The 20,014-nt window shown below is 45.2% G+C and overlaps 1 protein-coding gene across 2 annotated transcripts in view; it reads left to right on the top strand.

Moving 5' to 3' along the window:
* Positions 1–20,014, top strand: part of PALM2AKAP2 (PALM2 and AKAP2 fusion) — a 503,483-nt gene that overhangs the window by 161,213 nt on the left and 322,256 nt on the right. The window contains exon 3 of one of the 2 annotated variants that reach the window (XM_047700792.1): positions 1,013–1,058. In XM_047700792.1, coding sequence (XP_047556748.1) covers positions 1,013–1,058 — 46 coding nt within the window. Of the gene's footprint in view, positions 1–1,012; positions 1,059–20,014 lie in introns of those variants that run through there. The other variant, XM_047700794.1, reaches the window with a different exon arrangement.

Below are 20,014 nucleotides of genomic sequence, written 5' to 3' on the forward strand. Positions count from 1 at the left end.
TTTATCTCATTAATCACTGACGACATTCCATTTTTCAGATGAGGAAACTGAGGTTCAGAGTGGGTAGGCAAGTTGCCCGCATTTTCACTGCTGATTTGTCAAGCCCCACCTAGCCCAGCGCCAGAGACTACAAACTCTCTGTTGTCTTTCTGAGCCGCATTTGGCCTGCAGAGAGGTAGGTGGCCAGTGTTGAACTATATACCCTGGCCGCGGCCTACGTGACCTCTGAGCACCCTGTCATCTAAGGCATGTGGGCGAGGCAGCCCTTCCCTACTGGAAATGTCCCCACGTGGAGCCCAAGCATCTGGCATAAGCTAGAAGGCGGCCAGAACACTCGGCGGCCACAGCCCGCACGTCACAGCACGTGCTTGGGGCCCGCTTTCTGCCAGAGGCCCCTCTGCTGGCTGGCACTGGCGCCACCTTGCCCTGCTCAGACTCCAGAGAGCGCCCGTCCACCCCGGAGCCAGCCCTGCACCCCAAAGCCGCTCGCCCTGCGCCCGCGCCCCAGGTGCCCACCGCACGCGCGCTCCCCGTCGGCGCCTGGGGACCCCAACTCCCCCGCGGTGACAGCCCGGCGTCTCCTGGCCGCCTAGAGCCACTGGAGCGGGGGCGGTGGCCGCAGGTCCCCCACACTCCAGGGGCGGAGCGAGGCGCCGAGACGTCAGGGCGGAGGACCAGTGCGGGGCGGGCGCGCCCTCCCGGCGGCTGCCCGTGGCCCACGTCCCGGACTGGCGCGGCCGGCCGCGGCCGGGAGCTGCAGTTAGTGGCGGCGCTGGGGCGCATCCAGGCGGCTGGGCGGGCGGGGGCCGGAGGCTGAGCCGGGGCGAGCCAGCCGAGCGCACAGCTCTACCCGCCACCCCGCCCCACCGCCAAGCGGACCCCCGGCCGCCCCTCGGCTCTCCCCTGAGCTTCTAGCGCAGCCCCCCGGGGTGCCCATCCATTTCCTTAGGTTGACTACAACGTGTGTTTTGTTTTTCTTTCTTTTTCCCCCTCCCTGTGTGCCCTTCTCCAGGATGGCAGAGGCGGAGTTGCACAAGGAAAGGCTGCAAGCCATAGCAGTAAGTCCACTTTCATTTTATTTTCTTGCTCTATTGTCTGGGATGGAAGGGGACCCGGAGTGTTTTGGGGCCATTGACATTCCAGCACAGTAGCCGCCAGGCATGTGTTTGGGGAATAAAAATCTGTCAAGGCTCAGCTACGCTGCTTTTTCTTTTAGACGTCTGTGGATAGAAACCCCCAGGGCGCGCTTTGGGCTGGGGAATTGAATGTGGAAGACTGGCTTAGAAATAAGATGCTTGCTACTGGGCTTTGGGAAAAGACCAGGCGCATGGGGGTGGGGGTGGGGCGATTCCTGGAATATCAAGTCACCCAGTGATCGGTCCTACTCTGACTGCATACACTGGAGAAGCAAGAAAACGGCGACCAGAACAGTGGCTGCCACCCTTCCTGAGGAAGTTCTTCCGTCTCCTAAGTGGGAAACCAGCAGTCAGCCCCTAGGCCAGCCCCGCGGTAAAACCTCCTCCCTGAAACCCCGGGTGTTCATTTTCCCTGTTCTCTCTGATACTGACAAGGACATTGGCACAAGCCTCCATCCTGGAGGTGGTCTGGGAACTACTTAGAGCATCTGGGTCCTGGGCATAATATTCCAAGAGAGCATCCTTCTTCCCTGGGGTGGACAATCTGAAACCTATTTTCAGCATACGGAGGAGCAACCAGTTTTGGCAAAGTTTACATGCACTTTTGGAAAAGTGTACCCTTGTGCATCTCGATTGAAAAAAGAGAACTTTCTGGGACTGTGTAGATTTGAGCAATCTTGCCCCAGTGTTACCAGCGATCCGCAGATGTGGTATTTTTACTGGAGCCACCGCAGCTGGATTATATATCTCCTTTGCAGATGAGGGAATGATTACTGCTGCCGTATGAAATATTAACAATTAAAAGAGGTCTGTTCACATATTGACCTAAAAGAATCTCCATATGTTCTTCTACCGAAGTACCCTTTTTTTTTTTTTTGGTCCAAGAGTTCTCTGGAAACCCATATAAATCTGTCGGAGAAATCGTGCGTAATGTTTTGGAATCGAAGTCTATTAAAGTGTTGTCAAAATCTTTGGACAGATTCTTCATGGGGAAAATGCACACAGGCCCCCCCCCCTTTTTTTTTTAAAGAATCATTTGATACGGTTCCCAGGGCACTGGGACCGTCTTTACCAACGTCTTCAAATTTTAAATGTCTTGGAGACTTGACCACTGAAGTGAGAGGGACATTTGTCGGCAGTGTTGAAATGCTATGGTTTGTTTTTTGTTTGTTTGTTTTTGGTCTATTGGGCAATCTTTGAACTTGGTCCTTCAGAACTCAGGAAGGCTGTTTTGTTGTTGTTTTTGTTGTTGTTGTTTTCTCTTTTCCCTTTCCCTCTGTGCATGTATATTTGGATGGTTAATGAAGTTGTTTTACGGTTTCTAAAGCTAGTGGCAAGGCAGTGTGGCCAGTGTGTCATGTCAAACTTGATAAGAATGGAGATATTCACTTACTCGTGCCATGTAGCTGCTGGGTGTTTTATGTAAACTGAATAATGGGCGGCTTTAACCGCCCCGAAGTGGCCGCTTCAGAGGAGGGTCAGTGGCTCCTGGCCTGTGTGAGGGTTTCCAACAGTTGTCACATTTTCTGCCTTTGCATGAGCAGCTTTCCTGGATGCCTGAGAACAGCTGAGCCTTATGAAAGGACTTGCTCTCTGAACCAGGAGGCAGTAGCAGCTAACGCTGGGGCCACCCCTTTCCCAAGGGGCTTGGGTAATCCCGGGAGGGACCCGGTGGATTTTCAAGAAAGACTGCGCCAGTCTTTTCGGAATTCTCTTGAATGTATGATAACGTTTAAAGACAAATACTTGTGCCTGTTCAGTTGTGGAATTGAGTTCGTCCTGGACCCGGAGAGATGCTGATGATTCTCGTGACTGTATCAGCTTCAATTAACACATGTGTTGTCATTGGTTTGGATACACTAACTGTGTGTGTATGTGTGTGTGTGTGTGTGTGTGTGTATGTGTGTGTGAGGGACACAGGGAGAGACTTAAGAAATGAGAGAGGTCAGCGGGTCTTGGCGACCGAATCAGTATATAGTTCTATGCTATGCTTTGGCCTAGGGCACACTCTCCAAATTTGGCAAATGCTCCCTCTCTCTTCCGCTTTCCTAGAGTTCTCAGGGGACCGTCAGGAGGAAGGTCCCAAGCCTTCCTCTAGAGCCTAGCACTCCTGCGGTATGTCAGGAAATGAGAAAGAGAACGAGCACAAGTCCTTACCTCTTCACCAGCCTGGGCTCCTCCCTAAGCGGTGGAACAGAGAGACAAGGATTCTAGGCTGAGGGGTCCTGGGCAGTCTTTAGTCTGGACTGCTGTTCCTTCATCTGTACAGTGAGCTCATGCATTCTACCTCGTGGGCTTCTCGCAAGGTTTAGCTTTCTGAGACACGTGAAGTACCTGGCATGTGGTTGTCATTAGATGGTTTTGAGGCAGAGCCCCTGAGCCCCTGAACCCCTGGTTCCCGTCTATAGCATCGCTGTGTCCTGTGAGGCATCGAGACAGGGCCTCTGGAGCACAGAGCCTGAACAGCTTTTTACATTTTCCCCTTTCATTCTGACAAAGGCCAGGGCTGTGTCCAGCATCAGTTCCTCCGCTGCTTCAGACACAGGTCTGTCACCTGAGGACTCCTCCATCTATTCGTTCCCCGGGTCCTCACGGCATGCCTCCCCTGGGAAGGCACTATCAACACCAAAACGTCAGTGTCCCCACGTTTCATCCTTCAGAGGAAAGATACTACCTTTTACATACTTACATCCTGAGAGGACAGATGTCCTGTGACCCATTTGCCACATGGTCATCTGGGATTCCTCCCCCACCCCCGCTGGAATGAAATACTCAGAAACTGTGGTACTTTAAATGGAATCTTCCAGTTGAATCCAGAGCCTGATCAATGAGAAAAGATGGATCTCTCATCCTACCTCTTGCAAAAGAAGAGCAGGTCCATCTTTGGCAACTTTCTCTGCTCCCTTCCACCTGCGGGGACATTCCAAAGTGGTAGTATCAGGACAGAGCAGAATGCTTCTGTAGCAGAACAAATGTGAATAATAATTCCGGAGAGTAATAATACAATTGCCATTTATTGAACATCATCTATTCAGCAAGGCACTGTGTGATCAGCTTATTATTTTTAACCTTAAGTTTTTAATAATCTAAAGGAGAAGCACAAACAATTACCATGCAGTGCCAGGAGTACTTTTGCAAATGAGCACTCATGTGAGCAGGTAAACCAGACTCTAGGAGTTGCAGAACATTCCCCGGAGAGGAGGCATTGGAGCAAGTCCTGAAGACTGGGTCAAATCACATATAACATAATAACCTTCCTAATTAGCAGAAGGCATTTATTGGTTTCTTGTTAGTTTATTACTTATTTGGAACACTTAATATGAGAAAGGAAAAGCCAAAAGTGTGAAGAGGTTCAGTCACTAGCTAAAGGCACAAACTCAATAATGAGACTAAAGGGCATTTCAACACACATTATGTCATTTAATACTAACAAACTGATGAGGCAGGAAATGCTGTATTATCTGCATTTTGCAGAGAAAGGGCCCAACATGAACAGAGAATGTCAAAGCCAGGATTTGAACCCACACTTCAGAGCACTGGAGCCCCCGTATTGACTCCTGTCCTGAACTGCTACTCCCAACTTCTGCTTTTCCTGGGGGCACACTGTGCAGGTGATTCCAACCGCCCCAGTGGGAGCCAACAAGGGAGAAGCAGACTGATTGAGTAGCACTGGGAAAGGCCAAGACAAACTAGGAGGCTCACATCCTTTTGAGAGTCTTCCAAGCTGGGTTTCAGTGCATGGAAATATCTGATGTACTTTCTAACTGAATGAGTGACACTCTCTTGGGAGAGAAGCTATGGAGTCTCATTGAAAATCAGCCTCAGGAGAGGATGTTATGTCTGCATCCTTGAGGAAGACAGTCTTCCTTGGGCATGTGGGAAGATAAGCACATGTTGCAGAGGTCAGCATGTGCAATAGCCCACAGAGCCATGTGGACAAGGTCTCGGCCTCTACCAGGGACCAGCATGAGCCTGGTCAGAAATATGAAAGGCCAACCCAACCTACACATGCTTTTTAGAGAATTTTTGTCATTTCATGAGAACCCACTCTGTGGAATAATGAAAACGATCTTTTGCATCTGTATGCTGATTTACAATGTACAGACACCTGCGTAGGTAACTTAATTCTGAGCAGTGTGGGGCATTATCTTCACTTTACCAGTGAGGATACAGAGATATCCAAGCTCACCCAAAGAGATGTGGAAGAGTTGTATTAAGCCCAGTCTCTCCTGACTCCCAATCCCCTGTGTTAGCGACACATCTGGTTTGGAAGGGGTACCCTGATGAGTGTGGGAGCTCCACAAGAGTCCTCCTGAGCTAGAGTCCTGGGGGCAGAAGGAGAGGGATGAGCTTGTGGGTATGTGGGCCTGGAAGTGCCTCCGTGAAGTCTGCCCTTCTGGGGATCTCACTTTGGGCTCCCTGCCTCCGTCTTGAAACTCTCACACAGTTAGTGGGTCTGGGGCTCCCACCTCATCCCATTGTCTGTCCTGAGAAGGCCTGGATGTGGGTGGGCGGCTTAGGTTGGCTCCGTGTGCACTTGCTGAGAAACACTTTGGGCATTTCCTTGGATTCACATCTCAGTGTCTCTTCTTGCCTTGAGACGATAAAGCCTAGAATACCACCCGGGTTACGGTGTGGGACCAGGGGCTGGGGTGCCAATCAGCCTGCATTTGATCCAGGCCGCTTAGGTTGGTCTGCATAGCCTGGGCAGAAGTCCTGGCTGCCATTTACATGTGATCCAGCCCAGTCCAACTTCCCAAGTCAGGGACCCCTCAGAGCATTTAGAGATCCAAACCCCAAACCCTTCAGTAAAAACAACAGCAATAACAACAACAACAAACCAAACCAAAACAAAAACCCCAATTCTTGCAGGGACCATCCCCGTACAGGTCCCTTTTACACGTGCAAGGTCATACACCCACCGCTCTGGCCCCTTATCTGGACCTCTGAGTATTTCAGGCTTTAGCCTCTTGGGACAAAGAGCCCTGAGAAGGAATAGCAGTCATCATTAAAACGTCATCATTAAAAAAAGCCAAACAGCGGGGCTTGTGGGTTATGATTTGTCAGTATTTAAGGGAAACCAGGGCTCGGTACTGGTGCTTCTGTATTTCTTCTGGGCTGCCCAGCACTTTTGGGACCCCTGCTGTTGGCCGTTTGAACTACCCGCATTTCATCACTGGTCCCTTTTGGGAATGTTGTTCAACTCGCTTGACGATAATCATTATGTGGTGTGACATCTGTCATCAGGTGGTGTGACATTGATGGAGACAGCAAGTGGACTCTGATGCATGGAGAAAGTGGTCCCCTGGGCTGGTAGCGCCTCGCACGGTCTGACTAGTTACGAGCTAGGCTTCTGGTGTCCGAAAGCCTTGGCTCGAGTCCTGGCTTTTCTGTTAGTATCTGTATGACCTCACTGTCCCTCGTTTTCCTCATCAGTAAGATGGAGATAATGATAATACCTATCTCATGGAATTGTTGTGAAGGTTATTTGAGAAATTTCATGGGACATGCTCAGAGCAAGGACTCAGAAAGCACTCCGCCAAAGCTCTTTAGTTACAAGTGAATCACAGAATCATAACTCATGGATCTTAAACAGAAAATGGACACTAAGAATGGAAGATGAATTCTGTTAACTTCAACATTTTTGTCAAACTGGGAAACTCAAATGAACAGAGTAGGTATTGAGCATTTCCAGTGCAGAAGGATACCACTAATAACAGTGAAAAGGATTGTTTATGGTGGATAGGAGTTGCAAATTTAAAGGCTCCAGGGGCCAACATGTAACATGGAAGCTAGGGGTGGGGGCAGCAGTGAGGACCTGGAGAACAGTCACCGCTCTTTGGTTAGGATCCAGTGAATTTATACCACGTGAGAATGCGAGTGAGTTCTATGTTGTTACGTCCACTCGTCTAGAGAAGTCGGAAATCTGCTTTTTAAAAATGTGAGATCTCCCATTTAAGAAAGAACTAATTTCAAAACTTTTAAAAAATTTGTGGATACAACAAAATTCCTTTGGGTCAACAGGTCAACCTTTTATGACCTTCAGGTGTAGGTAGAGCTTTGAACTTTACGATGTGCTTTTCTTATGCATGGATTTATTTGGGTTTCGTAAGGATACTGTGAAGTAGTACGTCCAGCACCCCCTAGGTGTTTCATAATGTTACAAAATCAGGGTGTATTTTCACCAGGGTTTTGTGAGTTTGTTGTCCAAATGTTTGGACTGTTGGAAAAACAGTGTGCATCTGTTGTATCTTTTGACATTAAGTGAGCTTTTGGTAATCACTAACGTTTTTGTGACCCAGAATATTCACATCTAGGTGGGCGATTGCTCTCTCAAAATTAACAGAAAAGTTTTAGACAATCAGTATCTTGAGGTGGGAAATTCCTGTTCTAGAAGAGTCTTTAGGAACAAGGTATACATATCTGAGCCCCTCACATAAATCACCCAGGGTGTTTATATGATACCAATTTATTACCAGCCTCACATAATAAACAACCTAAGGAGACCCAGCAGGGCTTAGGACTTCTAGTAATAGCGGCAACTGCCATTGGGCACAGAGAGTTTGCCAGGTAAGGTGTAGAACGGTGATTCTCAAACCTTAGTGTATTAAGATCCCCTGAGAGCTTGCTAGGCAACCCCCTGGGAGCGTGTTTGATTCTGTAGGCCCAGGGTGGGGCCTGAGAACTTGCATTTCTAACAAGTTCCCAGGAGATGCTGTTCCCAGCTGCAGCTGCTGTTCTGGGGAACACAAGTGGAGCACACCTGCAAAGGGACAGAAGATGAATGGTCAAGAAAGATGGCGGCTGGGTCTTGATCCATACCCATTGTGACATGTCCAGGAGTTTGTGTGCTGTGGATATCTTCAAGAGGCAAAGTAGAATAAAAGATCAATTCAGTCATGATCAGCGGGAGCCTGAACAAAGCTCAGTTTGAAAGTGATCCAGCATGTTCCTCTCATGTCAAGTGGCTGATCAAGAAGAGGTCTCTGTTTGGGTAGTTGCTTTAACTGATTTAAATATAGTGAAATTTCTATCTGTTGGTCACTTGAAGACCCTGGTTTGAAGGGTATACTTGGGATTGGCTGATTAAAACCATGGGCCACCAAATTCCTTGAGGGGGCTCCTCAGTGAGACAAGAAGTCATACAGTGCGGTCGATAGCCAACTTACCGTGGGAAGACACTGAGAGGTGCATGGTACCTATTACAGTGCTCTAGATGGTCCCATAGCAGATCAGGCCATGGAGTCTGGTGGCAGCCCCTCCACCGCCCCCCACGCCTGGTTCGTGATGCAGCTGCTTCTCACGTGGGCAACTCTAGTGGGCTGCCAGGACAAGCCGCAATTGAGACTCATTTACTCGATGATGGTTAATGATTCTCCTAAGCCAGTCTGCACGCACACAGGCATAGCTTGTCACTGGGCTATCAAAGAGGAGTTTATTCTCGCAAAGCTGTCGTGGAGGCTTCCCTCATCCTTACTTGTAGCGTCCCTCTTCTGAACCAACCCTTCACGTGCAGAAGGCGTCAGCCTCACCCAGACTCTTCTCTGTCCTGAAGCACAACTGACAGAGGCCACCCCTGTACAGGAACAAGGCCCAAGAGAACATGGATAGGATTGTGGGTGATGGCCGCCCAGCACGGGATCCTTTGCCGAGGAATGTTCGCACATGAGTGCTGTGGGTTTGGGAGAATACTGCACAGCTGAGACCTATTTCTGACAGGAAATGCCAGCAGAAGCAGAGGTTTGTGTGGGGTGGTCATTTTTTTCTCCCTTCGTTTCTCGTTGGATTAAAATCTTCAAAAGATTATTACGAGAGACACAGATAAAGACAGCCTAGAGCCTATTTACAGAATGCTTGAACATATATAAAAAAATGCTGTGGGGTTAGTCTTTGACCTGAGGATCAGCGGTTCTGTTGCATCACATGAGTTCAGGCAGTAGATGGGAACAGGGAACACAGTACCTTTCCCTTGCATAAGATGGAGCGGAAAGAAAATCCATATGTGTCCCCAAGATAAAAGCTCTAGGTGTAGATGAGAAGTTTGTGGGCCAGACCTCAGGACACATCCTCCTGCCCATCATCCCCCACCCAGCAGCTGAGTTCATTACCCTGAGGGCTACCAGGCTCTTGACAGTCTGTGCCCCATCAGATGTCTTCAGAGCATTTGTAAAAGCTGTCCTTACTTTTTTGCTGAATTATACTGGTCTTCTTACTATTCTAGGTGGGTGGGATTCCCCCCCTACTTCTAAATTATAACCAGTCATCTGAGTATTCACTTTATTTTTAAATTCAGAGCTGAAACTTAAAACTTTGAGGGTTATAAAAAATGTTATTCTTAAGAGAAAAACATATGCTTGAAAAGTTAACCCCTTTAGTGGTAAGCGAGGGATCTTTCTCTGCGTCTGAGCAAAAATGGTGACAACTTTGAGGCCAGTGACTAGCACACAGGGCTCTAGGATTTGGGCAGCTCTGAGAGTTTGCCTGGGCTGTCTGTGACATGAGAGAGAGGCTGGGATCTAGGAGAGGTCCTCCTGGCTGAGAGGCGTAGAGCCTTCTCTGTGGGGCTTCTGGTGGTTTTAAACACTGAGTTATATGGCCTGATTTGTCAACATGGGCTGATAATACCTGCCGCCTCTAATGGGGTGGGAAGTGGTGCAGAAGTTTCCTTGTTCCAGCGGGGCCGTGAGGCAGCTAAGATCTGAAATGCAGAGAAGAGTAGAGCGGTTCCTCAAGAAATTAAAAATAGACCTGCCGTGTGGTCCAGCAATCCAACTGGGTGTAGCTCTGGAGGAAATAGACTCTCTACTTTGAGGAGATATCCGCAGCATTATTTATTATAGCCAAAGACATGGAAAAACCCAAGTGTCCATTGTCTGATGAATGGATAAAGAAAATGTGGTATATATTATAATGGCATATTATTCAGCCTTAAAAAATGAGGAAGTTCTGCCATGTGTGACTACACGGATGGACCATAAAAGCATTATGTTATGTGAAGTAAACCAGATGCAGAGAAACAAATACTGTGTGATCTCACTTATACGTGAGATCTATACGTGAGATCCATCTACACGGATGGACCATAAAGGCATTATGTTATGTGAAGTAAACCAGATGCAGAGAAACAAATACTGTGTGATCTCACTTATACGTGAGATCTAAAAAAAAAAGTCAAATTTATATAATACACAGTGTAATGGGTTTTACTAGGGCCTGGGAGGTGGGGCAAAGGGAAGATATTAATCAAGCCTACAACTTTAATTAGAAGATGAGTAAGTTCAGAAGACCTAATATATAACATGATGACTAAGGTTAATAATAATGTGTTATATACTGGAAACTTGCTAAGAGAGTAGGTCTCCTGTGTTATCATCACACACAGACAGACACAGACACACACATGCACACAAATCGCAACTATTTGAGGTGATGGATATATTACATTGTGATGATCATTTTGTAGTATATACATATATCAAAAATCATGTACATTGTATATACAATTCTTACTTGTCAATCATACTTCAATAAAGCTGGGGGGAAAAAGATCAGTTTTTTAAAAATCTGAAAAGCTTGAAGCTATCGTGAGTTACCCTAACCCCTGAGGGCCCCATTTTTCTTTACCAGGTGCCGTGCAGCCAGCCTTGTTCATGAATAGCAAAGTCTGAACGTCTGTGTTCAACACACAGTGCTGTTCATTAAATAAAACTCACAACTGAAGTGGAAGGATATTTAACAATTGGTGGGAAAGGTCTGGTGGGGATGAGTCAAAAGCCAGGGCAGAGCCTGGAGGCTAGGATATATGCTTTACTGCCACCAACTACTAGAAGTAAGACTCTAGTAGCCTGATCACCCTCATCTTTATTCACCCTGGAGTGAGAATGGTAGATACCTGGGCAGTATTGGATCTGAGAAGGGAGAAGGAAGAGGAAGTACTCATTCTGACAACACAGAGAAGAGGAAGTGACCGGGAAAGTAATTTCAATTGCTCAGCGACTCCCTCCCCTCCACCTTCCACCATCATCTGTGTCTGGGCATGTCAGCTGCTACGACCTCTGGATGATTCCAGCTGTCTGTCTGCCCTAAACCTGGGTCTACAGAGAAAAGCTGGAAGTAGACTGGCTTAGCAGTGCAAGGGCAGGCGTGGAACATCTCCCCTGTAGGGAGACAGGGAACCCCAGAACTCTAAAAGCAAGTAAAATATGGCAACTTCATCCTCTTGCATTTTTTAGGGGGAGGGAGGAGGGGTCTCCCAGTTTCTGAGAGCTTTTCATGGCCAGACACCCGGCCGAATGCCTGGTGTTAAAAACCCAGATGTGTACGGATGCCACGTTGATAAGATGGCTGAGTTCTTGGGGTTGTGGTGACCCAGACAGGGCGGGAGCCTCAGGGATAGGCAGCACTCAACCCTAGCTGATTGGAACTTTGTGGGAACACATGCCCAGGATCTTCTGCTTTTTCAAGAGAAAACCTGGAGATCCAGATTTTGAAGGAAGTCTGTTGATGTTTAAATGTTCACAACGATTTAAACACTGTGTGGGCCAAACCTAACATAATGAGATTTTAACACAGTGTGGGCTGGATCCATTTCCCATCCTAGTACCCCCTTGCCAGCCCCCATCCTGGGCCACCAGCTTGCCACTTCTGCTTTTCACAGCATATTTTATTTAATTGTCAGGAGTATGAGAAGGTGCTGGGGTGTAGTGTTATAGTGGGAAGCTAAGTGAGATGTAGATAGGTTTAGGCATGTTGGGCAGATTTGTGGGTGGGCCTGTCAGAAACCCTTTGTGGGCCTTTGGGGATGGGGACCTTGTAGGAGAACCATAGTCTTGGGTTAGAGTCAGGACGGCTACTTAAATCAGTTCCTTATGCAGCTTGCTCGAGGAACTGGTGAATTCTCCGTGAGACATAACAACTGAAAGCCCTCTTTAAAAGACAATTAACAGAGCACATGTGACCGTTCTGATGTACAAATTTTTGAGGGGGGAGCGGCAGAGGGAGAGGAGAGAGGGAATCTTAAGCAGGCTCATGCTCAGCGCAGAGCCTGATCTCATGACCCTGAGATCTTGACCTGAGCAGAAATCAAGAGTCAAAAGCTTAACTGACTGAGCCACCCAGGTGACCCTACTTCTCAGAATTTTAACACATGTGTAGATTTGTGTAACCACCAACAGAGTTGGTGGTGTTCAGTTCTGTCAGCTTCCAGTACTCCCCTAAGCAGCACTGGTTTTAAATTTCTTCAGACACTGGCATGTAAGTCATTCTGCTTGCCCTTCCCTTTGTACCCTGACTTTAACCAGAACAGGAAACTGGTGTTCCCAGTCTCTGGTGAGTAACTCTTTCCTAATAAGCACCACTCCTAGACCTTTAACAAATTCTAATTTCCCCCCAGTAATTACCTTCTGCTCTAGGCTGGCCCCCCTTTTTCCCTGTCCCCTACCAGGGTCATCACATTTAGCAACTAAAAATATAGGGTGCCCAGTTATTGCCTGGGGCACACTTTTATACTAAAAGATTACTTGTGGACCCGAAATTCAGGTTTAACTGGACATCCTATATTTTACGTGATGAGCCCATCCCCTTCAAGTACACATCGCATCTGCCACCGATTTCAGAACCCGCTTCTCCTGGGGTTGTGTTTCACTATTCCATTGTGAGTGTGAAGATACCCCTTGGTTTTAAATAGTAACACGTTTTTGTAGGGAGAGAGGGCATGTATTGGAAGGATGAGAGGACCTCATCAATACATTAACGTGTTTCCAAGAAATCCACCTGACCTGTCTTTTCTGGAGACTAAGAAATGGCCTAATGTGTGTTGGGAGGAGAACTACTGAATTTCAGAAGTTGGTGCATTTCCCAGCCCCTCCTCCCCCTCCCTCAGCCCAACCTCTGAATAATATTCTACTGCAGAGTCTAAACAAGGAGATCGCTCACACTGAATGAGTTTAAAAATACCACTGGAATGCAAGCCTTCAGCAAGCCATAGATCTCCTACTGTATTGAATAAGATGGGGCCTGGTGGTGTGTTGCGAATGAGTTCTCTCAGTGGCCCCAACTAGATGATTCCCAGCCTGGGTATTTGGGTTGAGAGTGCTGTGATAGTTGATTTATTTGTCTAGTTTTTTTTGTTTTGTTTTGTTTTTTCCATTTATCAATTTTAACTAGTGTGATTTCAGAATCCCAGTGAGACAAGAAGGAACATCAATTTAATTTTTTTTAAAGATTTTATTTATTTATTTGACAGAGATCCCAAGTAGGCAGAGAGGCAGGCAGAGAGGGAGAGAAGAGGAAGCAGGCTCCCTGCTGAGCAGAGAGCCCGATGTGAGGCTTGATCCCAGGACCCTGGGATCATGACCTGAGCCGAAGGCAGAGGCTTTAACCCAATGAACCACCCAGGCGCCCCGGAAAATCAGTTTTATATAGCAGCTACAGAATTAAGAAAAATGGAAATTCCAATTTTCTATCTAGACCAAGGGTCAGCAAACAATAGCCCACAGGCCAAATCGGGCCTGCAGCCTGTGTGGACAGGACCTGTAGCTGTATGTGGCTCTTACAGTTATAAAAGAAAGGAAAACAGTCTTTTAAGGACTATTTCATGACACATGAAAATTATGTCAAGTTCAGATTTCAATGTGCACAAATAAAGTTTTATTAGAACATGGCCATCCCCGGGGCACCTGGGTGGCTCAGTGGGTTAAAGCCTCTGCCTTCGGCTCAGGTCATGATCCCAGTGTCCTGGGATCGAGCCCCGCATCGGGTTCTCTGCTCTGCAGGGAGCCTGCTTCCTCCTCCTCTCTCTCTGCCTGCCTCTCTGCCTACTTGTGATCTCTGTCTGTCAAATAAATAATAAAATCTTTAAAAAAAAAAAAAAAAAGAACATGGCCATCCCCATTCATTTATGTGTTGTCTAGGGCTAACTTCGTGCTAGGACAGCACAGTTGAGTAGTTCCAACAGAGACCGTGTGGCCTGCAAAGGCTGAAATACTTATTTTATGACCGCTTCTAGAAAAATTTCTGTCTCCTGCTCCAGATGGCGTGTCTTCTGTGGTTGTGTCTGCCATTAAGGCTCTAGGTGTCTTTTACCTTAAAGGAGTAACTGTTTTCTTATTGCTGGCGGTCCAGAACAATAGAGCGTCTCAGACAGGCTTGTACTGTTTCCTGAGCTACCATGATGACAGGCTTATACTCCCTGAAGAGCTCACGTGCGTGTTTTGCGACTGCAGAATTTTCTTGTTAAATCCTTGCTATCCAAGCCACCAACTGCATGTTGTTTCCTTTTGAAAGCCGGAAAACCTGATCTCTGGGGACGCCTGGGTGGCTCAGTGGGTTAAAGCCTCTGCCTTCAGCTCAGGTCATGATCTCAGGGTCCTGGGATCGAGCCCCGCATCGGGCTCTCTGCTCAGCGGGGAGCCTGCTTCCTCCTCTCTCTGACTGCCTTTCTGCCTACTTGTGATCTCTGTTGAATAAATAAATAAAATCTTTAAAAAAAAACACCTGATCTCTTAGAAGTAATGGTTTGGCCCCTCTAAAAATAAATCATTACATTTAAAACCATTTTTTTCCCCTAGTGACAGGGACTGAGAGGGTAGAGGAAAACCATTGGTGATTCTCCAGGTCATTTTTCTTTCTCCTCAGAAATTGCCAGAACCCTCCTTCTGCTCTCTCTGAGGATTTTGAGGGTGAAGTGTTAGACTGAGAGTCAGAGAACACACCTACCGCTTTCCCAGAGTCCAAGCAGGAAGCCAGTGAACAGTGGCTTCTGACCAGCTGCCCTGTCATTTGTTAGTACATCATGGAGGGTTTGTTACCTTCTGGAAGCCAGAGTGTCACAGCCTTGAGTGCACATGAAGTGACCGTCAGCTCAAGCTGATGGTGGCCTGTGGTGGCGGAGTCCATGCTGGCCTCTCTGAATCAAGGGTTTCCTTTCTGCTCTCTTGGCTTTCTTGTTCAGAAGGGCCAGGTGCCCTCATGAAAGCTCCTCGGTGCACCCCAGCCCTGCACTGTCCTGTGTCCTGTGACAGCTGGCGGGGGCATGCATTCTGCATGTCAGATGCTCCGGATCATCTGGCTCTGGTGACCAGGGGGGCTTACGTTCCTAGTTCCACAGAACTCTAACAATCAGACAGTTCTCAACAGGCCAACATCCCCAGGGCACTATGCAGACAGCAGATTGAAACACACCCCCAGTCTTGTGAAAAGTGCTCATTTGCTTGTCTGGAGCTTCAGCTTGAGGGGCAGGCCACGGGTTTGCCACACATAGAGAAGCTACACGACTCTCTGAGAGAGTAGGCTGGGGGGCGCCATCTTTGTGCTCTCCCTTGGCCTCACGGCCGGTCACTGGTACTTGTCAGAAAGGAGCTTATCCCCTTGTCTGAAGTCCTGATTTTTGTAACTGTCACCCAGGGGACACCTCCAGGTCACCTGGTCTGGAGGCCAGCAGGGATTACAGTTGGGGTTCCATGGGCATGTATATATTTGCATGTTTTATTTTTTTCTATTTGTATTTTTAAAGATTTTTTTTTTTTTTTACATTTGGGTATTAGGGAGAGAGAGGGATAGAGGGAAAGGGAGAAACTGACTCTCCACTGAGCAGGGCGCCGGACGCAACGCAGGGCTCGATCCCCAGAACCCAGGATCATGACCTGAGCCTAAGGCAGATGCGTAACCCACTGAGCCACCCATGCACCCCTATTTGCATACTTTAAAAGCTGCTGCCTGAGGATCTGGTTTCCAATCAGCCTGAAACCAGGTGCTGATTGAGATCCCTCCCTTTGGAACACTGATAGACCATTAACAACTAGGACCTATCAGGAATAAATCAGGCCTCTTAGACAGTCACGGTTCAACAGTTTATTACAAGGATCATACATCAAGTGGGATTTATTCCAGGGATACTAGGATGGTTCAACATCCATATATCAATTAACGTGATATACCACATTAATAAAATGCAGGATAAAAATTATAAGACCATCTCACTAGATGTTAAAAAAGCATGTGACAGAGGGTTGATGGGGGAGGGGGGTTGGGAGGGGGGGTGGGATTATGGACATTGGGGAGGGTATGTGCTATGGTGAGTGCTGTGAAGTGTGTAAACCTGGCGATTCACAGACCTGTACCCCTGGGGATAAAAATATATTATATGTTTATAAAAAATAAAATTAAAACAATAATAATAATAACAAAAAAAAGCATGTGACAAAATTCAACATCCATTTATGATAAAAATTCTCAACAAAATGGGTGTAGAGGGAAAGTAGCTCAACTTAATAAAAGGCCATATACGACAAGCCCACAGCTAATGTCATACTCAACAATGAAAAGCTGAAAACGTTTCCTCTGAAGTCAGGAGCAAGACTAGGATGCCCACCCTTGCGGTTTTTATTCAACATAGTATTAGAAGTTTTACCCAGAGCAGTTAGGCAAGAAAAAGAAATAAAAGACATCCAGATCGGAAAGGAAGAAGTAAAACTGTCATTATTTGTGGATGATATGGTTTTATATATAGAAAACCTAAAGACTTCACCAAAAAATTGTTAGAACTAATAAAAGAATTCAGTAATGTTACAGGGTACAAAATCAATGTAGAAAAATCTGTTGGATTCCTATACACTAGCAATGAACTGTCAGAGAAATTTAGAAAACAATGCCATTTGCAATTGCATCAAAAAAAAAATAAAATATTTGGAAAAAAATTTAACAAAGGAAATGGAAGACGTTTATGCTGAAAACTATAAGACATTGATAAAAGAAGTTGAAAAGACACAAATAAATAGAAAGAAATTTCATGTCAATGGATTGGAAGAATTAATATTGTTAAAATGTTCATATTACCCAAAGCAATCTGTTGATCTGGTGCAATCCCTATCAAAATCCCAAGAGCATTTTTTTTTACAGAACTAGAACAAACAATCCTAAAATTTGTATAGAACCACTAAAGATGCAGAATAGCCAAAGAAATCTTAAGAAAGAGGTACAAGGCTGAAGGCATCATATACCTTCATTTCAAATTATATTACAAAGCCATTGTACTCAAAACAGTATGGTGTTGGCATGAGAACAGAGGTGTAGAAACACAATAGATATGTGGAACACAATAGAGAGCCAAGAAATAAATCCATGCATATATGGTCAATTATGACAAAGGAGGCAAAAATACACAATGGTCAAAGGACAGTCTCCTTTTTTTCTTGAAGAATAAAATTGATAGGTTATATTTACTGTAATAATCAGACCCCCTGCCTTCAACAACGAGCAAATGCACATTATTTTCAAAAATATGTGGAGCGTAGCCATAAAAATTGAACATGTATCATATAGTAAAGAAACCTCAATTGATTTTAATCCGTTGGTATTATCAAGACCAGTGAAAATGATAGAATTTAATTTTTTTTTAAAGTAAGACTATTTCCTTATTTTTATTTTAAGTAATACATGAGAGATTCTGGGAAACAAACTGAGGGTTAGAGAAAGGAGGGGGTTGGGGGATGGGTAACCAGGTGATGGGCATTAAGGAGGGCACATCTTGTGATGAATACTGGATGTTATATGAACTAATGAATAGGTGACCACTACGTCAAAAACTAATGAGATACTGTAAGCTAACTGAACATAATTAAAAAAGGGTAATACATGAATACAGCTTCACTTTAAGACATGAAGTCATTCAAACAACAGAAAAACAACCTCACTTCTTTTTCCCCTCTAGACAATGCTATTTTTATAAAATTATTATTTTTAATTTAAACTTTAGGTAGTTAACATACAGTAGCAATATTGGTTTCTGGAGTAGAATTCAGTGATACATCACTTACATATGATACCCAGTGCTCATCATAAGAAGTGCCCTCCTTCACACCCATCGCCCATCTAGCCCATCCCCTACCACCTCCTACAGCAACCCTCAGTTTGTTCTCTATTGTTATGAGTCCCTGATAGCTCATTTCCCTCTTTCCTTTTTTTTTCTGTCCCTTCCCCTTCCTCTCTTGTGTTTCTTAAATTCCACATATGAGTGAGATCATAAGATAATTGTCTTTCTCTAACTGACTTGTTTCACTTAGCATAATACCCTCTAGTTCCATCCATGTTGTTGCAAATGGCAAGATGTCATCCCTTTTGATGGCTGCATAATATTCCATTTATATATAAATACATACATACATACATACCATATCTTCTTTATCCACTCATTTGGGAATAGACATCATTTTGGGCTTTCTCTATAGTTTGGCTATTATTGATAGTGCTGCTATAAATATTGGGGTACATGTAATGCTTCAAATTTGTATTTTTGTATCCTTTAGGTAAATACCTAGTAGTGCAATTGCTGGATCATTCCAGTTTCAGCTTTTCTGAGGAACCTCCATACTGTTTCCCAGAGTGGCTACACCAGCATGGATTCCCACCAATATTGTAAGAGGGTTCCAACCCTTTCTCCACATCCTCTCCAACACCTGTTGTTTCTTGTGGTGTTAATTTTAGCCATCCTGACAAATGTGAGATGGTATTTCATTGTGGTTTTGATTTGTATTTCCCTGATGATGAGTGATGTTGAACATCTTTTCATGTGGCTGCCATCTGGATTTCTTTTTCTGAAATAGAGGACAGCCTCCTTAACACATGATGTTGAGAGAACTGGACAGCTACTTGCAAAAGAATGAAAATGGATCACTATCTTACACCATACACAAAAATTACCTCAAAATAAGACCTGAAACCACAAAACTTATAGAAGAAAACACAAGCAGTAAGCTCCTTGATATTGGTCTTGGTGATGATTTTTTGGATCTGATTCCAAAAGGAAAGGGAACAAAAGTAAAATAAATTTTTTTTTTATTGAGTTAGACTATATCAAACTAAAAGCCTTTTGCACAGCAAAGAAACCCTCAGTAACATGAAAAGACAACCTACTAATTGAGAGAAAATATCAGCAAATCATATATCCAATAAAGGGTTACTATCCAAAATATATAAAGAATTCATATAACAACAGCAAAAACCCTTCAGACAATCTGATTAAAAATGGGCAGAATATCTCAATAGACACAGAGAAGACATACAGATGGCTAAGAGGCACATGCAATGAAACTAACATCAATATCGCTAATCATCAGTAAATGTTAATCAAAACCACAATGATATATCACCCCGTACCCGTTAGAATGGCTGTTATCAAAAAGCAAGAAATAACAAATGTGGGTGAAGATGTGGAGAAAAGGGAACTTTCAGGCACTGTTGGTAGGAATGTGAATTTGTGCAGGCACAGTGGAAAACAGTATGGAGGTTCCTCAAAAAATTAAAAATAGAACCCCACCATATGATCCAGCAATCCTACTTCTGGGTTTTTATCTGAAACACTAATTCAAAAAGACATGTGCATCTCCATGATCATTGCAGCACTATTTACAATAGCCAAGATATGGAAACCACCTAATAATAGATAAATGATCTGTACACAATGGAGTACTGCTCAGCTGTAAAAAGAACAAGATCTTGCCATTTGTGACATGGGTAGACCTTGAGGCTATAATGCTAAGTCAAATAAGACAGAGAAAGACAAATACCAGAAAATGTTACTTGTATGTAGAATCTGAAAAACAAAACAAATGAACAAATGGAACATAACTTAGAATGGTGGTTGCTAAATGGCTATCAGACACATGAAAAAATGTTCATCATCACTAGCCATCAGGGAGATTCAAATTAAAACCACATTGAGATACCACCTTACACCAGTTAGAATGGCCAAAATTAGCAAGACAGGAAACAACGTGTGTTGGAGGGGATGTGGAGAAAGGGGAACCCTCTAACACTGTTGGTGGGAATGCAAGTTGGTGCAGCCACTTTGGAGAACAGTGTGGAGATTCCTCAAGAAATTA

Source organism: Lutra lutra, chromosome 13 (genome assembly GCF_902655055.1).
Source record: "Lutra lutra chromosome 13, mLutLut1.2, whole genome shotgun sequence".
Lineage (NCBI taxonomy): Eukaryota > Metazoa > Chordata > Mammalia > Carnivora > Mustelidae > Lutra > Lutra lutra.